The sequence below is a fragment of the Pleurodeles waltl genome, chromosome 12 (assembly GCF_031143425.1).
Source record: "Pleurodeles waltl isolate 20211129_DDA chromosome 12, aPleWal1.hap1.20221129, whole genome shotgun sequence".
In the NCBI taxonomy this organism is placed as follows: domain Eukaryota; kingdom Metazoa; phylum Chordata; class Amphibia; order Caudata; family Salamandridae; genus Pleurodeles; species Pleurodeles waltl.
In genome coordinates this window covers 91,967,743-91,981,807 of record NC_090451.1, presented here as the reverse complement: position 1 = coordinate 91,981,807, position 14,065 = coordinate 91,967,743, and the positions used below count along the sequence as shown (strand labels likewise).

At 49.8% G+C, this 14,065-nt stretch overlaps 1 protein-coding gene across 1 annotated transcript in view; it reads left to right on the top strand.

Annotated features, from left to right (window-relative positions):
- The first annotated feature begins 5,550 nt into the window (after nucleotides 1-5,550).
- The window catches only part of LOC138267847 (uncharacterized), a 61,008-nt gene continuing 52,493 nt past the window's right edge, over nucleotides 5,551-14,065 (top strand). Inside the window, exon 1 of the mRNA XM_069217069.1 lies at nucleotides 5,551-8,598. Within this exon, the coding sequence (XP_069073170.1) occupies nucleotides 7,426-8,598 (1,173 nt within the window). The 5' untranslated portion in view covers nucleotides 5,551-7,425. The remainder of the gene's footprint in view (nucleotides 8,599-14,065) is intronic.

Genomic DNA, 14,065 nt, shown 5'->3' with positions numbered 1-14,065 from the left:
GACTCATGGAGTAGGAGTCTGTCTGTCCCGGGGCAGTATGGGAACACTCTGCATCTCTCCCTGACTCATGGAGTAGGAGTCTCTCTGTCCTGGGGCAGTATGTGAAACACTCTGCATCTCATCCTGACTCATGGAGTAGGAGTCTCTCTGTCCCGAGGCAGTATGGGAACACTCTGTGTCTCTTCCTGACTCATGGAGTAGGAGTCTGTCTGTCCCGGGCAGTATGGGAACACTCTGCGTATCTCTCTGACCCATGGAGTAGGAGTCTGTCGGTCCTGGGGCAGTATGGGAACACTCTGCATCTCTTCCTGACTCATGGAGTAGGAGTCTGTCTGTCCTGGGGCAGCATGGGAACACTCTGCATCTCTCCCTGACTCATGGAGTAGGAGTCTGTCTGTCCTGGGGCAGTGTGGGAACACTCTGCATCTCTCCCTGACTCATGGAGTAGGAGTCTGTCTGTCCTGGGGAAGTGTGGGAACACTCTGCCTCTCTCCCTGACCCATGGAGTAGGAGTCTGTCTGTCCTGGGGCAGTATGTGAAACACTCTGCATCTCTCCCTGACTTGTGGAGTAGGAGTCTGTCTGTCCTTGGGCAGTATGTGAGTAAGAGTCTGTCTGTCCTGGGGCAGTATGTGAAACACTCTGCATCTCTTCCTGACTCATGGAGTAAGCGTTTGTATGTCCTTGGGCAGTATGTGAAACACTCTGCATCTTTTCCTGACTCATGGAGTAGGAGTCTGTCTGTCCCGGGGCAGTATGTGAAACACTCTGTATCTCTCCCTGACTCATGAAGTAGGAGTCTGTCTGTCCTGGGGCAGTATGGGAACACTCTGCATCTCTTACTGACTCATGGAGTAGGCGTCTGTCTGTCCTGGGGCAGTATGGGAAACACTCTGCACCTCTTCCTGACTCATGGAGTAGGAGTCTGTCTGTCTGTCCTGGGGCAGTATGGGAAACACTCTGCGTCTCTTCCTGACTCGTGGAGTAGGAGTCTGTCTGTCTGTCCTGTGGCATTATGTGAAACACTCTGCATCTCTTCCTGACTCGTGGAGTAGGAGTCTGTCTGTCCTGGGGCAGTATGTGAAACACTCTGCATCTCTCCCTGACTCGTGGAGTAGGAGTCTGTCGTCCTGGGGCAGTATGTGAAATACTCTGCATCTCATCCTGACTCATGGAGTAGGAGTCTGTCTGTCCTGGGGCAGTATGTGAAACACTCTGCACCTCTTCCTGACTCATGGAGTAGGAGTTTGTCTGTCTGTCCTGGAGCAGTATGTGAAACACTCTGCATCTCTCCCTGACTCATGGAGTAGGAGTCTGTCTGTCCTGGGGCAGTATGTGAAACACTCTGCATCTCATCCTGACTCATGGAGTAGGAGTCTGTCTGTCCTGGGGCAGTATGTGAAACACTCTGCACCTCTTCCTGACTCATGGAGTAGGAGTCTGTCTGTCTGTCCTGGGGCAGTATGGGAAACACTCTGCGTCTCTTCCTGACTCGTGGAGTAGGAGTCTGTCTGTCTGTCCTGTGGCATTATGTGAAACACTCTGCATCTCTTCCTGACTCATGGAGTAGGAGTCTGTCTGTCCTGGGGCAGTATGTGAAACACTCTGCATCTCTCCCTGACTCATGGAGTAGGAGTCTGTCTGTCTGTCCTGGGGCAGTATGGGAAACACTCTGCGTCTCTTCCTGACTCGTGGAGTAGGAGTCTGTCTGTCTGTCCTGTGGCATTATGTGAAACACTCTGCATCTCTTCCTGACTCGTGGAGTAGGAGTCTGTCTGTCCTGGGGCAGTATGTGAAACACTCTGCATCTCTCCCTGACTCGTGGAGTAGGAGTCTGTCGTCCTGGGGCAGTATGTGAAACACTCTGCATCTCTCCCTGACTCGTGGAGTAGGAGTCTGTCTGTCCTGGGGCAGTATGTGAAACACTCTGCAACTCTCCCTGACTTATGTAGTAGGAGTCTGTCTGTCCCGGGGCAGTATTGTGATACACTCTGCATCTCATCCTGACTCATGGAGTAGGAGTCTGTCTGTCCCGGGGCAGTATGGGAACACTCTGCATCTCTCCCTGACTCATGGAGTAGGAGTCTCTCTGTCCTGGGGCAGTATGTGAAACACTCTGCATCTCATCCTGACTCATGGAGTAGGAGTCTCTCTGTCCCGGGGCAGTATGGGAACACTCTGCGTCTCTTCCTGACTCATGGAGTAGGAGTCTGTCTGTCCCGGGCAGTATGGGAACACTCTGCGTATCTCTCTGACCCATGGAGTAGGAGTCTGTCTGTCCTGGGGCAGTATGGGAACACTCTGCATCTCTTCCTGACTCACGGAGTAGGAGTCTGTCTGTCCTGGGGCAGTATGGGAACACTCTGCATCTCTTCCTGACTCATGGAGTAGGAGTCTGTCTGTCCTGGGGCAGTATGGGAACACTCTGCATCTCTCCCTGACTCATGGAGTAGGAGTCTGTCTGTCCTGGGACAGTATGGGAACACTCTGCATCTCTCCCTGACTCATGGACTAGGAGTCTGTCTGTCCTGGGGCAGTATGTGAAACACTCTGCATCTCTCCCTGACTTGTGGAGTAGGAGTCTGTCTGTCCCGGGGCAGTATGTGAGTAAGAGTCTGTCTGTCCTGGGGCAGTATGTGAAACACTCTGCATCTCTTCCTGACTCATGGAGTAAGCGTTTGTCTGTCCTTGGGCAGTATGTGAAACACTCTGCATCTTTTCCTGACTCATGGAGTAGGAGCCTGTCTGTCCCGGGGCAGTATGTGAAACACTCTGCATCTCTCCCTGACTCATGAAGTAGGAGTCTGTCTGTCCTGGGGCAGTATGGGAACACTCTGCATCTCTTACTGACTCATGGAGTAGGAGTCTGTCTGTCTGTCCTGTGGCATTATGTGAAACACTCTGTGTCTCTTCCTGACTCGTGGAGTAGGAGTCTGTCTGTCTGTCCTGTGGCATTATGTGAAATACTCTGCGTCTCTCCCTGACTCGTGGAGTAGGAGTCTGTCTGTCTGTCCTGGGGCAGTAAGTGAAACACTCTGCGTCTCTTCCTGACTCGTGGAGTAGGAGTCTGTCTGTCTGTCCTGGGGCAGTAAGTGAAACACTCTGCGTCTCTTCCTGACTCATGGAGTAGGAGTCTGTCTGTCTGTCCCAGGGCAGTACGTGAAACACTCTGCGTCTCTTCCTGACTCATGGAGTAGGAGTCTGTCTGTCCCGGGGCAGTATGTGAAACACTCTGCATCTCTTCCTGACTCGTGGAGTAGGAGTCTGTCTGTCCCGGGGCAGTATGTGAAACACTCTGCGTCTCATCCTGACTCATGGAGCAAGCGTCTGTCTGTCCTGGGGCAGTAAGTGAAACACTCTGCGTCTCTTCCTGACTCGTGGAGTAGGAGTCTGTCTGTCTGTCCTGGGGCAGTAAGTGAAACACTCTGCGTCTCTTCCTGACTCATGGAGTAGGAGTCTGTCTGTCTGTCCCAGGGCAGTATGTGAAACACTCTGCATCTCTTCCTGACTCGTGGAGTAGGAGTCTGTCTGTCCTGGTCCCTGACTCGTGGAGTAGGAGTCTGTCTGTCCCGGGGCAGTATGTGAAACACTCTGCATCTCTCCCTGACTCGTGGAGTAGGAGTCTGTCTGTCCCGGGGCAGTATGGGAACACTCTGCCTCTCTCCCTGACCCATGGAGTAGGAGTCTGTCTGTCCCGGGGCAGTATGTGAAACACTCTGCATCTCTCCCTGACCCATGGAGCAGGAGTCTGTCTGTCCCGGGGCAGTATGGGAACACTCCGCATCTCTTCCTGACTCATGGAGTAGGAGTCTGTCTGTCCCGGGGCAGTATGTGAAACACTCTGCATCTCTCCCTGACCCATGGAGTAGGAGTCTGTCTGTCCCGGGGCAGTATGGGAACACTCTGCATCTCTTCCTGACTCATGGAGTAGGCGTCTGTCTGTCCCGGGGCAGTATGTGAAACACTCTGCATCTCTCCCTGACCCATGGAGTAGGAGTCTGTCTGTCCCGGGGCAGAATGTGAAACACTCTGCATCTCTCCCTGACTCGTGGAGTAGAATCTGTCTGTCCCGGGGCAGAATGTGAAACACTCTGCATCTCATCCTGACCCATGGAGTAGGAGTCTGTCTGTCTGTCCTGTGGCATTATGTGAAACACTCTGCATCTCTCCCTGACTCGTGGAGTAGGAGTCTGTCTGTCCCGGGGCAGTATGTGAAACACTCTGCATCTCTCCCTGACTCGTGGAGTAGGAGTCTGTCTGTCCCGGGGCAGTATGTGAAACACTCTGCGTCTCTTCCTGATGCATAAGGTCAGGTGCTCCCTGGCCTCCAGTCAATAGCTTCAGAGGCTCCGCATCCCATCGTGATCTGTCCTGATCCACACAGTGAGATCCCGCCTGCTCCAATACTATATTACAAGGCTCCGTTTCTCACCCTGGTCTGTAGAGTAAGGTGCTGTCTGACCTCTGACACTCTATCACAAGGCTCCGCATCTTATCTTGATCTGTCCAGAGCCACACAGTAGGATCATGTCTGTTCAGATACTATATAACAAGGCTCTAGCAATATATAACATGGCCGTGCATCTCATTTCTGATCTTTAGAGTGAGGTACTGCCTGACTTCTGACACTATATAATATGGCTCTGCATTTCATCCTGATCCACATAGTAAGGTCCAGTCTGTGGTTTGACACTCTAGAACGGCTCTGCACCTCACCCTGATCCATGGAGGAGGATCCTGCCTGTCCTGTGACACTGTTCAGCAAGGCTCCACATCTCATCCTAGTCATTGAGTCAGTTGCTGCGTGTTCCCCGGTCAGTCGCCAGCGAGCTCCGCATCTTCTCCTAGTAGTTAGCTGGCGCCGGTCCTGACAGTGTCAGATGCATTTTCGTCTTCTCACTCTGACAAGGTGAGATGCCGACCCACCTCTCCTCTTCCGCTCCCCATAGTCCTCCGTTTTCATCCACCCGTGCCCTCGTCCTCTGCCATTCTTCTCCCCCGCCTCCTTTAATCTTTTACCCCTTCTCCTCCGCTCCTACCCCTTATGTTTAATTATTCGCGCTTTTCTGGTCCCTCCTTCATCAACCACTCCCTAGGTCCATCTCTCCTGCCATGTCACTCTTTCAAGAAGTGCGATTTTCTATTCCTCGGTTCTCGTCTCCTCTTTTGTGTTCTCTTTCTCCCCCATCATTTATTCCTAATGTCACCTTTCTTCGTGTTTATCGCAACGCCTTCTCATCTTCTCTTCTCCCTCTTCCCTTCTTTCTTTCTTCTCCTCTACATCACTGACGTCTCACCCTGTAACTTCTCCTCTCTTCCTTTCACCCTTCTCTTCTTCTTTCACTTGCCTCCATCCCCACCCCTTCCTTCCTCCGGTCCACCAAGCCTCAACATCACGCGTACACCTGGAAGCAGCGAATGACCGCCCCTCCTGCCTCCGACAAGCGGGTGCCCTGTCGGCCCCGCCTTTCATTGGCCAGCGGCTCCGTCAATCAGGCTGGGCGGGACTTGATGGGAAAGTGGTGCTGAAGCTGTAGCCGCGGCGCATCTCAGTACAGAGTAGGCGGGGAGTACCGGACAGCGGGCTGCGGTACCGAGAGCTGCCCGGGCACCACCGCACCCTCTCGCCGGTGCCAGGACGGCCTGCGCAGTGCAGTAGTGACCGGGGGCACCGACAAACACTGAACCGAGGGCACCAGGGGCTCGGGCTTCTCTTCATCACAGACCAACAATGGGGCAGCGCAACCTTCTCCCGGAGCAGCACTGACCCTCCCCTGGAGGAGCACAGACCCACTCTGGAGAAATACAGACCCACCTTGGAAGAGCACTGACCCACCCTGAAGCAGCATACACCCACCAGAGAGGAAACACAGAGCCACTCTTGGGGACTACACATCCGCCCCGGAGGAGCACCGACTCACCCTGGAGGGATACACACCCAGCGTGGAGGCGTACACACGTGCCCTGAATCAGCATAGGCCCACTCAGAAGGAATACAGACCCATCCTGGAGGGGCACTGACACACCCAGGAGGAACACAACCCCACTCCGGGGAGTACAGGCGAAAATTGGAAGAGGACAGACCACCTCTTGAGGAGTGCATACCCACCCCTAAGAATCACTACCCACCCTGGAGGAATACAGACCCACCCTGGTGGGAGCACAGACCCACTTTGGGGGCAGTACAAACCCACCTTGGAGTAGCACAGACCCCACTCCTGCGGAGTACATACCCGCCCCGGTGGGAGCACAGACCCACCTTGGAGCTGCAGAGCCCACCTTGGAGGAGCATAGCCTCGGGCTCTGGACACTACGGGCTCGGCCTCTGGACACTTACACAAAGCCTCTCACGGCACCGAGTACTCCGGGGGAAACACCCCAAACTCCTTGCAACCCTGTCCACCCCCAGGTGACCACCACACAGCCCTGCCACTCTAGATCCAGGTGAAGATTCATTGCTGCCATCGTGTAACCCACCCAATGCCAGCCCTGCCCACTCGGCAGCACTCGTGACCAGCGAATGACACCCCTCCTACATATGACCCAGGGCCCCCTCCTGCTCACATCCCACTGGTCAGTTCCTGCAGCTCAGTGAACGACCTCCCAGCCCTCTCCACCGACAGGGTAAATAGGTACCTTCGGCTGCTTCTGTTCCCCGGCTCTGTAACTCAGGGACATTCTTGCCCATTCCCCTCAGTGCTTGGAGCCCAATGCCCATCTCCAAATCTCTCTGAGAAGCATACACCTGTGGTGCCCTCTGTGAGTTCACACGAAGAGTGACTACCCAAAGTGCCCACCACGTGCTCTGTAACCCAATGAATTGCCTTACTGTCCATCTCCCAGGATTTGCGACAATCAAATACCCCATTTGGCCTTCCCTTGAGACCATGTGACCAGTGAATGCCCCTCACTCCCACCTTACGATCTCTAACCAGTAAAGGCCAGTTTTTGTAGCCCAATAAATGCCCTCCTGCCCATCCCCCAGTGTCTGTGAGCAGTAAATGCCACACTTACCCAGTCCCTATAAACCCATGAAAGCCCCTCCCAGCCGTGGCACACTCACTGTTTCATAAACGCCAGTAGCATCTTTCCACCTTGCTTCCTTACTAGACAACATCCGGTTCAGAGGTCACTGGCTGAACATGCCCACAGTACCAGGGAGTCCTTGGCAGCAGTATGGAGCCCAGATAAACCTCCAGTGTCCCGCAGAGTGAGGTGAAAGAGCAGCTGTCATTGCCTGTGGAAGGTGATCCAGAGGAGTAAGGGCATCTGGTGGCTGCTGGGGAGAGCAGGTTTGGTGATAAGCCTCTTTTAGAGACACAGCGTGATGTACGGAGACGAGGACCTCTGCTGGTGAAGGGAAGGAGCGCACTTTGACAATACTGCATTAGAAGTGGGGCCGTGGGTACCACTGCAACTGCCTGAGATGGAGTCGTCAGCTAGGCCACAGAGGACCAAGCCTGGGGTGCAGGAGGAACACAGCATCCTCCAGGAAGGCCCTGGGAAAGAGTACGTGGATGCCACATGGAGGCAAGATCCATTGGTGGAGGTGGGAGACATGAGATTAGGGCAAGAACCTCTGTCATGGTCGTGGCAGGATAGACAAGGACATAAGGTGGAAAAGAGTATTAATAGATTGGACCACAAGCCTGTAGTGGAGTCAGGGGGTGGTGTGTGGGCACAAGAACCCCTGTCGGTGGTAGCAGGTGGCATACTAGGGCGAGTGGCTGATGTGGAAGAAGAAGATGATGTATTGGGAAGAGGACATTTGGGGAAGGCAAAGTGTGTTGGATTGAGTCGTGAACCAGGGGGTGGTTTACCAATGGAGGAGATGACAAAAGGTGTACCACACCTAGGATCTGTGGTTGTGGTGGAGAGTCACCCACAGCAGAATACACCTGCGGAAAAAGCAGTTGGTGAACAACAGGGCAGAGGAACTGAAGTTGATGTAGGTGTGGAAGGGCGAGGGCCTGTGGTGGAAGTAGGGATTGGCAGGCTGAGGCAAGTGTCTGGATTGAAGCATGACCTTGGAACGTTGGCACATGTTGTGGAGGTGGAAAATGGTGTACATGCGAAAGACCCAGTCGTGAAGTCAGAGGATGGTACCTTGAGACAGCCGCCAGTGGTGGCTGCAGATGACTTGTTGATGCAAGAGTCTGCAGTGGAGGGTGAAGGTGGCATGCTGGGAAATGGACCAATAATGGGGGCAGTAGATGGCGTAGTGAGGAGAGGGCCTGGAGCGGAGGGCGGAGACGGCATACCAAAGCTGGATCCAATGGTGGCCACGTGGGATGGCGTACTCAGGCATGGCTCAGTGGTGGAGCAGGAATGTTGTCCATTCAGCCGAGTCCAAGCCGCCAAGGTGGAATCTAAGGGCCGGTTCCGCGTGAACTTTGTTGATTCTGGGAGCACAAGTGCAGAGAGCATGGCTAAGACGGAGAGTGAAGGCAGCCTTGGGCCAAGTAACACCTTCTACATGAGGACTTTTGGCCACAACACGATGGATGCTGTGCCAAGGATAGACCACTACAGGAACACCATGTCTGGCATCGGGGCCAAGATGGCGAGACCCAGCCTTGCAGAGCTGCATGACGAGCAGGTGAGAACACCCAACATACTCAATGCGCACCATCACTACTTTGGCCAGTTGTATGATTTGTTAATTGTTGTGTCATTTCTCCAGAGATTTATACCACTAACTTTGATGATCCCTATACAGACTCACACATGTTGTTCATCTTTTATCGCAGCATATGCACGTGTCATTATGTTTCTCATCACGTAATCTATGCTTCATGAAAAGGCAGGTCTGGAAATGGCGGTTGTGTGGTAGATGGTCACGTAAGGCTCATTGCCAAATGTTTCAGGTCTTAGGATGGATGTATTTTGCACGGTGTCAGAATGAACAAGATATATATTCTAAGTTGCCTTATGTTACTCTATGCCTATGCAGGACTTCACATGGCATGACATGGCCACAGAAAGAGGATCTCACTAACATTACATCTGATCTGAGTCAAGATATGATTTTTTTACATGTATTTTTTCACTATGATTTTTTTGGTCTTTAGTGCCAATACCAAGTTTTTGATTTTAAGTAAATTCTGAGGCTCTAGATGAATTCATATGCAATAACCGTTTGTCGAAAATGTTATATATGTGGTAGTTGTATAGCGTAAACGTAGCCAAAAGGCAGTGCAGTACCGCACTGAGCCAAAAGCAGAGATACAGTCACTGAAGCATTGGAGTGGAAGATGGGTTCAGGGAGCAAAGGTGGATTGCTGCTTGCTCACGATGTAGTGTTCATTGAAGAACTGTGTCTTTGGCTCTTTCCTAAATGGGAGCTGGCGATGCTACTGATGCATACAGGGATGGAGTTGTGAGGGACCGTGGAACATTGCATTGCTGCCATCCCAATGCAAGAGCGCAAAGGCCTGACAGTACTTCAAAAGGTGCTTTCTGAGAAGAATGGTAACTCCTTTTAAGTAGAAAGAACTGGGATTAGGTTGTCTTGGTGTCCTTACAGAGGTGTTTCTTGGGGGTGAGTTCAGTGTTCATGGTTAATCCAAGTGATCTGACACTGGTTGAAATTTGGGGTTGAAACCTATCCAGATTCAAATTATTGATCCAGCTTTGGAATAGTTGCAGATTGTTGTTAGCAGCAATTCCACCTTGGTGTGGTTGAGGTTCTTGTAGGCTCTGGTCCACTCACATCTGGATGAGATGCAAGCAGTATTTATGGTGTTGGATCTCTGGAACAGAGGAGAAACTGAATAAAGTTACATGCCAATGGAGTATTGTTGAATTTTGATCCTCGTATTGGTAAGTAGGCACCAAAAGAGCTCCATGTAGATGTTGAAAACGATGGAGAACCAGCTGGGACTTTGCAGGTGATAGGGGTCTTCTAGGCCCTGGAGGTGCCCATGTGCACGTACCAGTGGCTGTTGAATCCCATTGGGGACTATAAAGTATGGATGAGGGCTCGATGGCCCTGAGAGATCCAGCAATGTCAGAAGGCAGGAGGTCACCTTTGTCTATGGTAAGACATAGACCATCTATGATTTGTAATGTAGCTTTACAGCTCTACAGCTATACAGTGGATTCTGAGGCCAGATTAGTTGTCATGAAGAAGATGTTTGATATCAACATGATCCTGAAGCTGAGTGTAAACGGTAATGATCTTTCCGATGAACAGTAGGTGAGTGATGGGCGGGTAGCTGGTGAGGTCAACCGGGTCTGGCATGGATTTCTTGAGTTGCGAGATGATTATGCCCACCTGTTTCATTGTATTGTAGACAGTCATTATTATATTCAAACCCTGATATAGTATACCTCGGTTCCTTGCCTGTTTAATATTTAATATTCACGCTCAACTGCATGCTGTCAGAAGGGTGAATGTGGTGTCTTTCTCATTCATGTGTATCCATAATATTAGATTCTCTTATGGAAACTAGCAGTAATTCTAGTATTGCAGGTGTAGCATTTACCTACTATTATTATTATAATAATTATTATTATTATTATTAATAATAATAATAATAATAATAATAATAATAATAATAACAACAACAACAACAACAACAACAATAATAATAATAATAATAATAATAATAATAATAAATGATATTATTGTTGTTGTCGCTGGTAGCATTTGTTAATAATTCTTGCCTCCTTCTAAAGTTCATTGTTTATTTTTGGTTGATGATGAATCAGCGCCTCCCTGCATCACCTCGAGCACTGATGGAAAATAGAAAGATGACATCTCCTTGTCTTCAAGGTCAGGGAAGTTTTCCTTCCCTCCTGTAATAATAGCTCGGGATTCCCCAGTGTGTCAATTGACAGAAGGCGCTATCTCCTGGCAATCCAAACACCTACGTCAGCAGTACGACCGCCATGCAGAGGACCCAGAGGCGCTATCAGAGACTTTCTGGAGACATTATACATTGCACTTCCTTTGCACGTTGGCAGTCACAACACACGGTGATGAACTACACGAGGTGTGACTGTACATCTTAAATATCTATGCTGCCTTGGTATCTGCCGCCATAAAACAAGCCTTGGCAATGCTGATAGGTCTGGCTTATGAATGAAAGTGTCTTTTGTGTCGATGGGTTTAGGCAATCGATAAGTCGTCAAATACACATTGTAACTCGTCTTTGCACTCATGCATCAATTAATCCATTCACTGACTGATTTCTGTATTAATTCTCTGACAAGCACAATAAAACAAACAAAAACTAAATAACATAGGGAAGATAAATTAAAACAATGCAAGCCAAAAAAAGTAAACCTGCTGCCATGGACGTCATTTAGGGATTGCCAGGGGTCGCAGCTTCGATCCCAGCTTGCCCCTTGTTATCCCTGGCACTGCCTCTGCAACCCCTGGCCACAGAGGTGGCACAATCAGTGCCAGGAACACAGGGACAGCTCGACGTTGCTTGGGGCTACACTTACTTGTTTTCAATCATTTTTTAAAAATACACTAATAGAGAATAATATAGTGTTCACTATTACTGTAATAAAAGTAGTGGAGTACAGTCAGCTGGAATATAGCCTTTCCTGGAAGGTGAGGTAAGTATAAAACACTATTAAATGACTAATGTGTGCGTGCTTGCGGGTGAGAGTGTGCTTATGTAAAAGAGTGTGTGTATGAGTTAATGTGTGTTTGTGTAAGTAAGTGTGTGGTAAAAGTAAAGATGAAATGGCGTGTGATTTCACTTCCGCTACCCCTGGCATTTTGGTGAAGTGACGTCCATGCCTGCTGCCATCTAAAGAAGGTGGTCCTATGCTCCCATAAATGAAACCAAACATAGCAGTGGGTGTCCGTGTGGCAGAGGTATTGAAAATAGTATATCATTGTTTTACAGTTCCATCATGATCTTAAGAACTGCCCGGAGAGATGTAGTATCCTCTTAATAAATGTTAAAACAGAAAGAGGAGAAGCAGGGAAATTAAAGGGGGAATGTCAAAGTAGAAAATGAAAAACTAAAGGACTGGCCAACCAGCCCTGAAACTGAAGTGCACTCATTGGCAGGTGGATGTGTACGTATGATCAGAAAATGCCATCAGTCATAGGGCAAGGGGGCGATTACTGATGTGGACAGAACCATTACCCCAAGCAGTATGCTGTCACAGATGGAAGCAGAGTGTAAACAACACTCATTCTGACCAATGGCAGCACAGAGCTGACACAAATGACCTCCTCTAGATGGATATATGTTTATGAATGTTTGTATTATTTAATAATTTTTTATTACAAGCTCCTGGCAGACAGCTCAGAAGAGATTCCAGCAAGAAATATTACAGTCCATATCACCTACCCCTAGGGTTTATGAGAGGTGGTAACCAATACCAAAATCTTTCTCCTCAGATGTAACCTGTAACATTTCATGTCTCAAAATACCTATCTGTAGGCTTTAAAAAACAGAAATCACAGTCCTCTTTTAAATGCCCATTGATTTTAACGAATGCTTTTCACATTCAGCATGTCAGACCTACTTTGTTTATCTACCCTTTCATAATACACCGATAAGACCTATGGCAGTGAACATATTTTCCCTAGTGAACCAGTCAGGGCAATTGGAGCATTATTGCTACAGAGAATTTTAATCAATATTTTATTTACTGTTGGGGGGTGGTTAAGGAGGGGTGTTATTGCATCCCACCAGTTAGGGGAAGGGAGACCGTTATTGCTTTCATTGCCTGACAAAGTTGGGTGTCACTGTAACGCATCATAACTGGTGGAATCATGTGATCTTGGGTTATTGTTGCTTGTACTGCCCAAGGGAGGGGCATGGTCATTAATATTCCCTGCTCCCTATTAGTTCTCTCATGTGGATCAATCAATCAATTAATCTGTCAATTGTAGCATTTGTAAAGCGCAGCACTATCACTCATAAGGGTATCTGGGCACTGAGGGTGCCATGCCTCCTTCGAAAAATCACATCTTGAGTCTCTTCTGAAGTCCGCCAGGGAGGGAGCTGTTCAGAGGTGGAGGGGCACGTTGTTTCAGGACTTGGCTGCTATGTATGAGAAGGAACAGCCTCTGATGCTGCTGTGATGGATCGGAGGTGTGTGTGAGGTTTAGCGAGGTGGAGCATCATTGTTTTGCTGGGATGTAGAAGCTCTGTCGATAGTTGATGTAGGATGGCCCTAGGTTGTGGAGAGCCTTGTATACGAGTGTGAGGATTTTGAATTAGCATCTCTTCTGGACGGGGAGCCAGTGGAGGTTCCTGAGGTGTCGGGTGATGCTTGAGCGCTTTGTGCGGTTGAGGATGAGTATGGCTGCAGTGTTCTGTAGAGTTTGGAGTCTTTTAAGTAGCTGGGAGGACACTCTGGGGTAGAGAGCTTTGGCATAGTCAAGGCAGCTGGTGACCAGAGCGTGCATGACTTTCTTTCTGGTGTTGGTAGGGATCCATTTGAAGATTCAACAGAGCTTATGGAGGATGTAGATGCAGGAGGAGGCAACTGAGTTTACTTGTCGATTCATGGATGGTTGGCAGTCGAGGATGATGCAGAGGTTTCGTGCATGGTTTGATGGAGAGGACGCTGGTCCGAGTTCTGCTGACCACCAGCTGTGGTCCCATACAGAGGTGTGCTTCCTGAAGATCAGGACTTCAGTTTTGTCGGCGTTTAGTTTGAGGTCGCTATTTTTCATCCATGTTGCTACATTGGTCATGGCATTGTGGAAGTTGGCTTTGGCGATGTGGGGGTCTTTGATGAGTGGGAGGGCTAGTTGAGTGTCGTCGGCGTAGGAGACTATATTGAGCCTGTAGAAACTGACGATGTCTGCGAGGGGGGTCTTGTAGATGTTGAACTGGGATGGGCTGAGGGAGGTTCCTTGGGTTACGCCACAGGTTATGTTCTTGGGTGTAGAAGTGAAGGGAAGTAGGCGGATGCTTTGCGTGCAGCCTGAGATGAAAGAGGCAACCCACTTTAGGGAATTTTGTTAAATGCCTTTGTTGTGGAGTCTGTTGAGAGAGTGTGATGGGAGACTGTGCAGAATGCTGTGGAGAGGTCCAGAATGATCGGAGCTGCCAGCTCTCCTCGGTCGAGGAGGGTCCTGA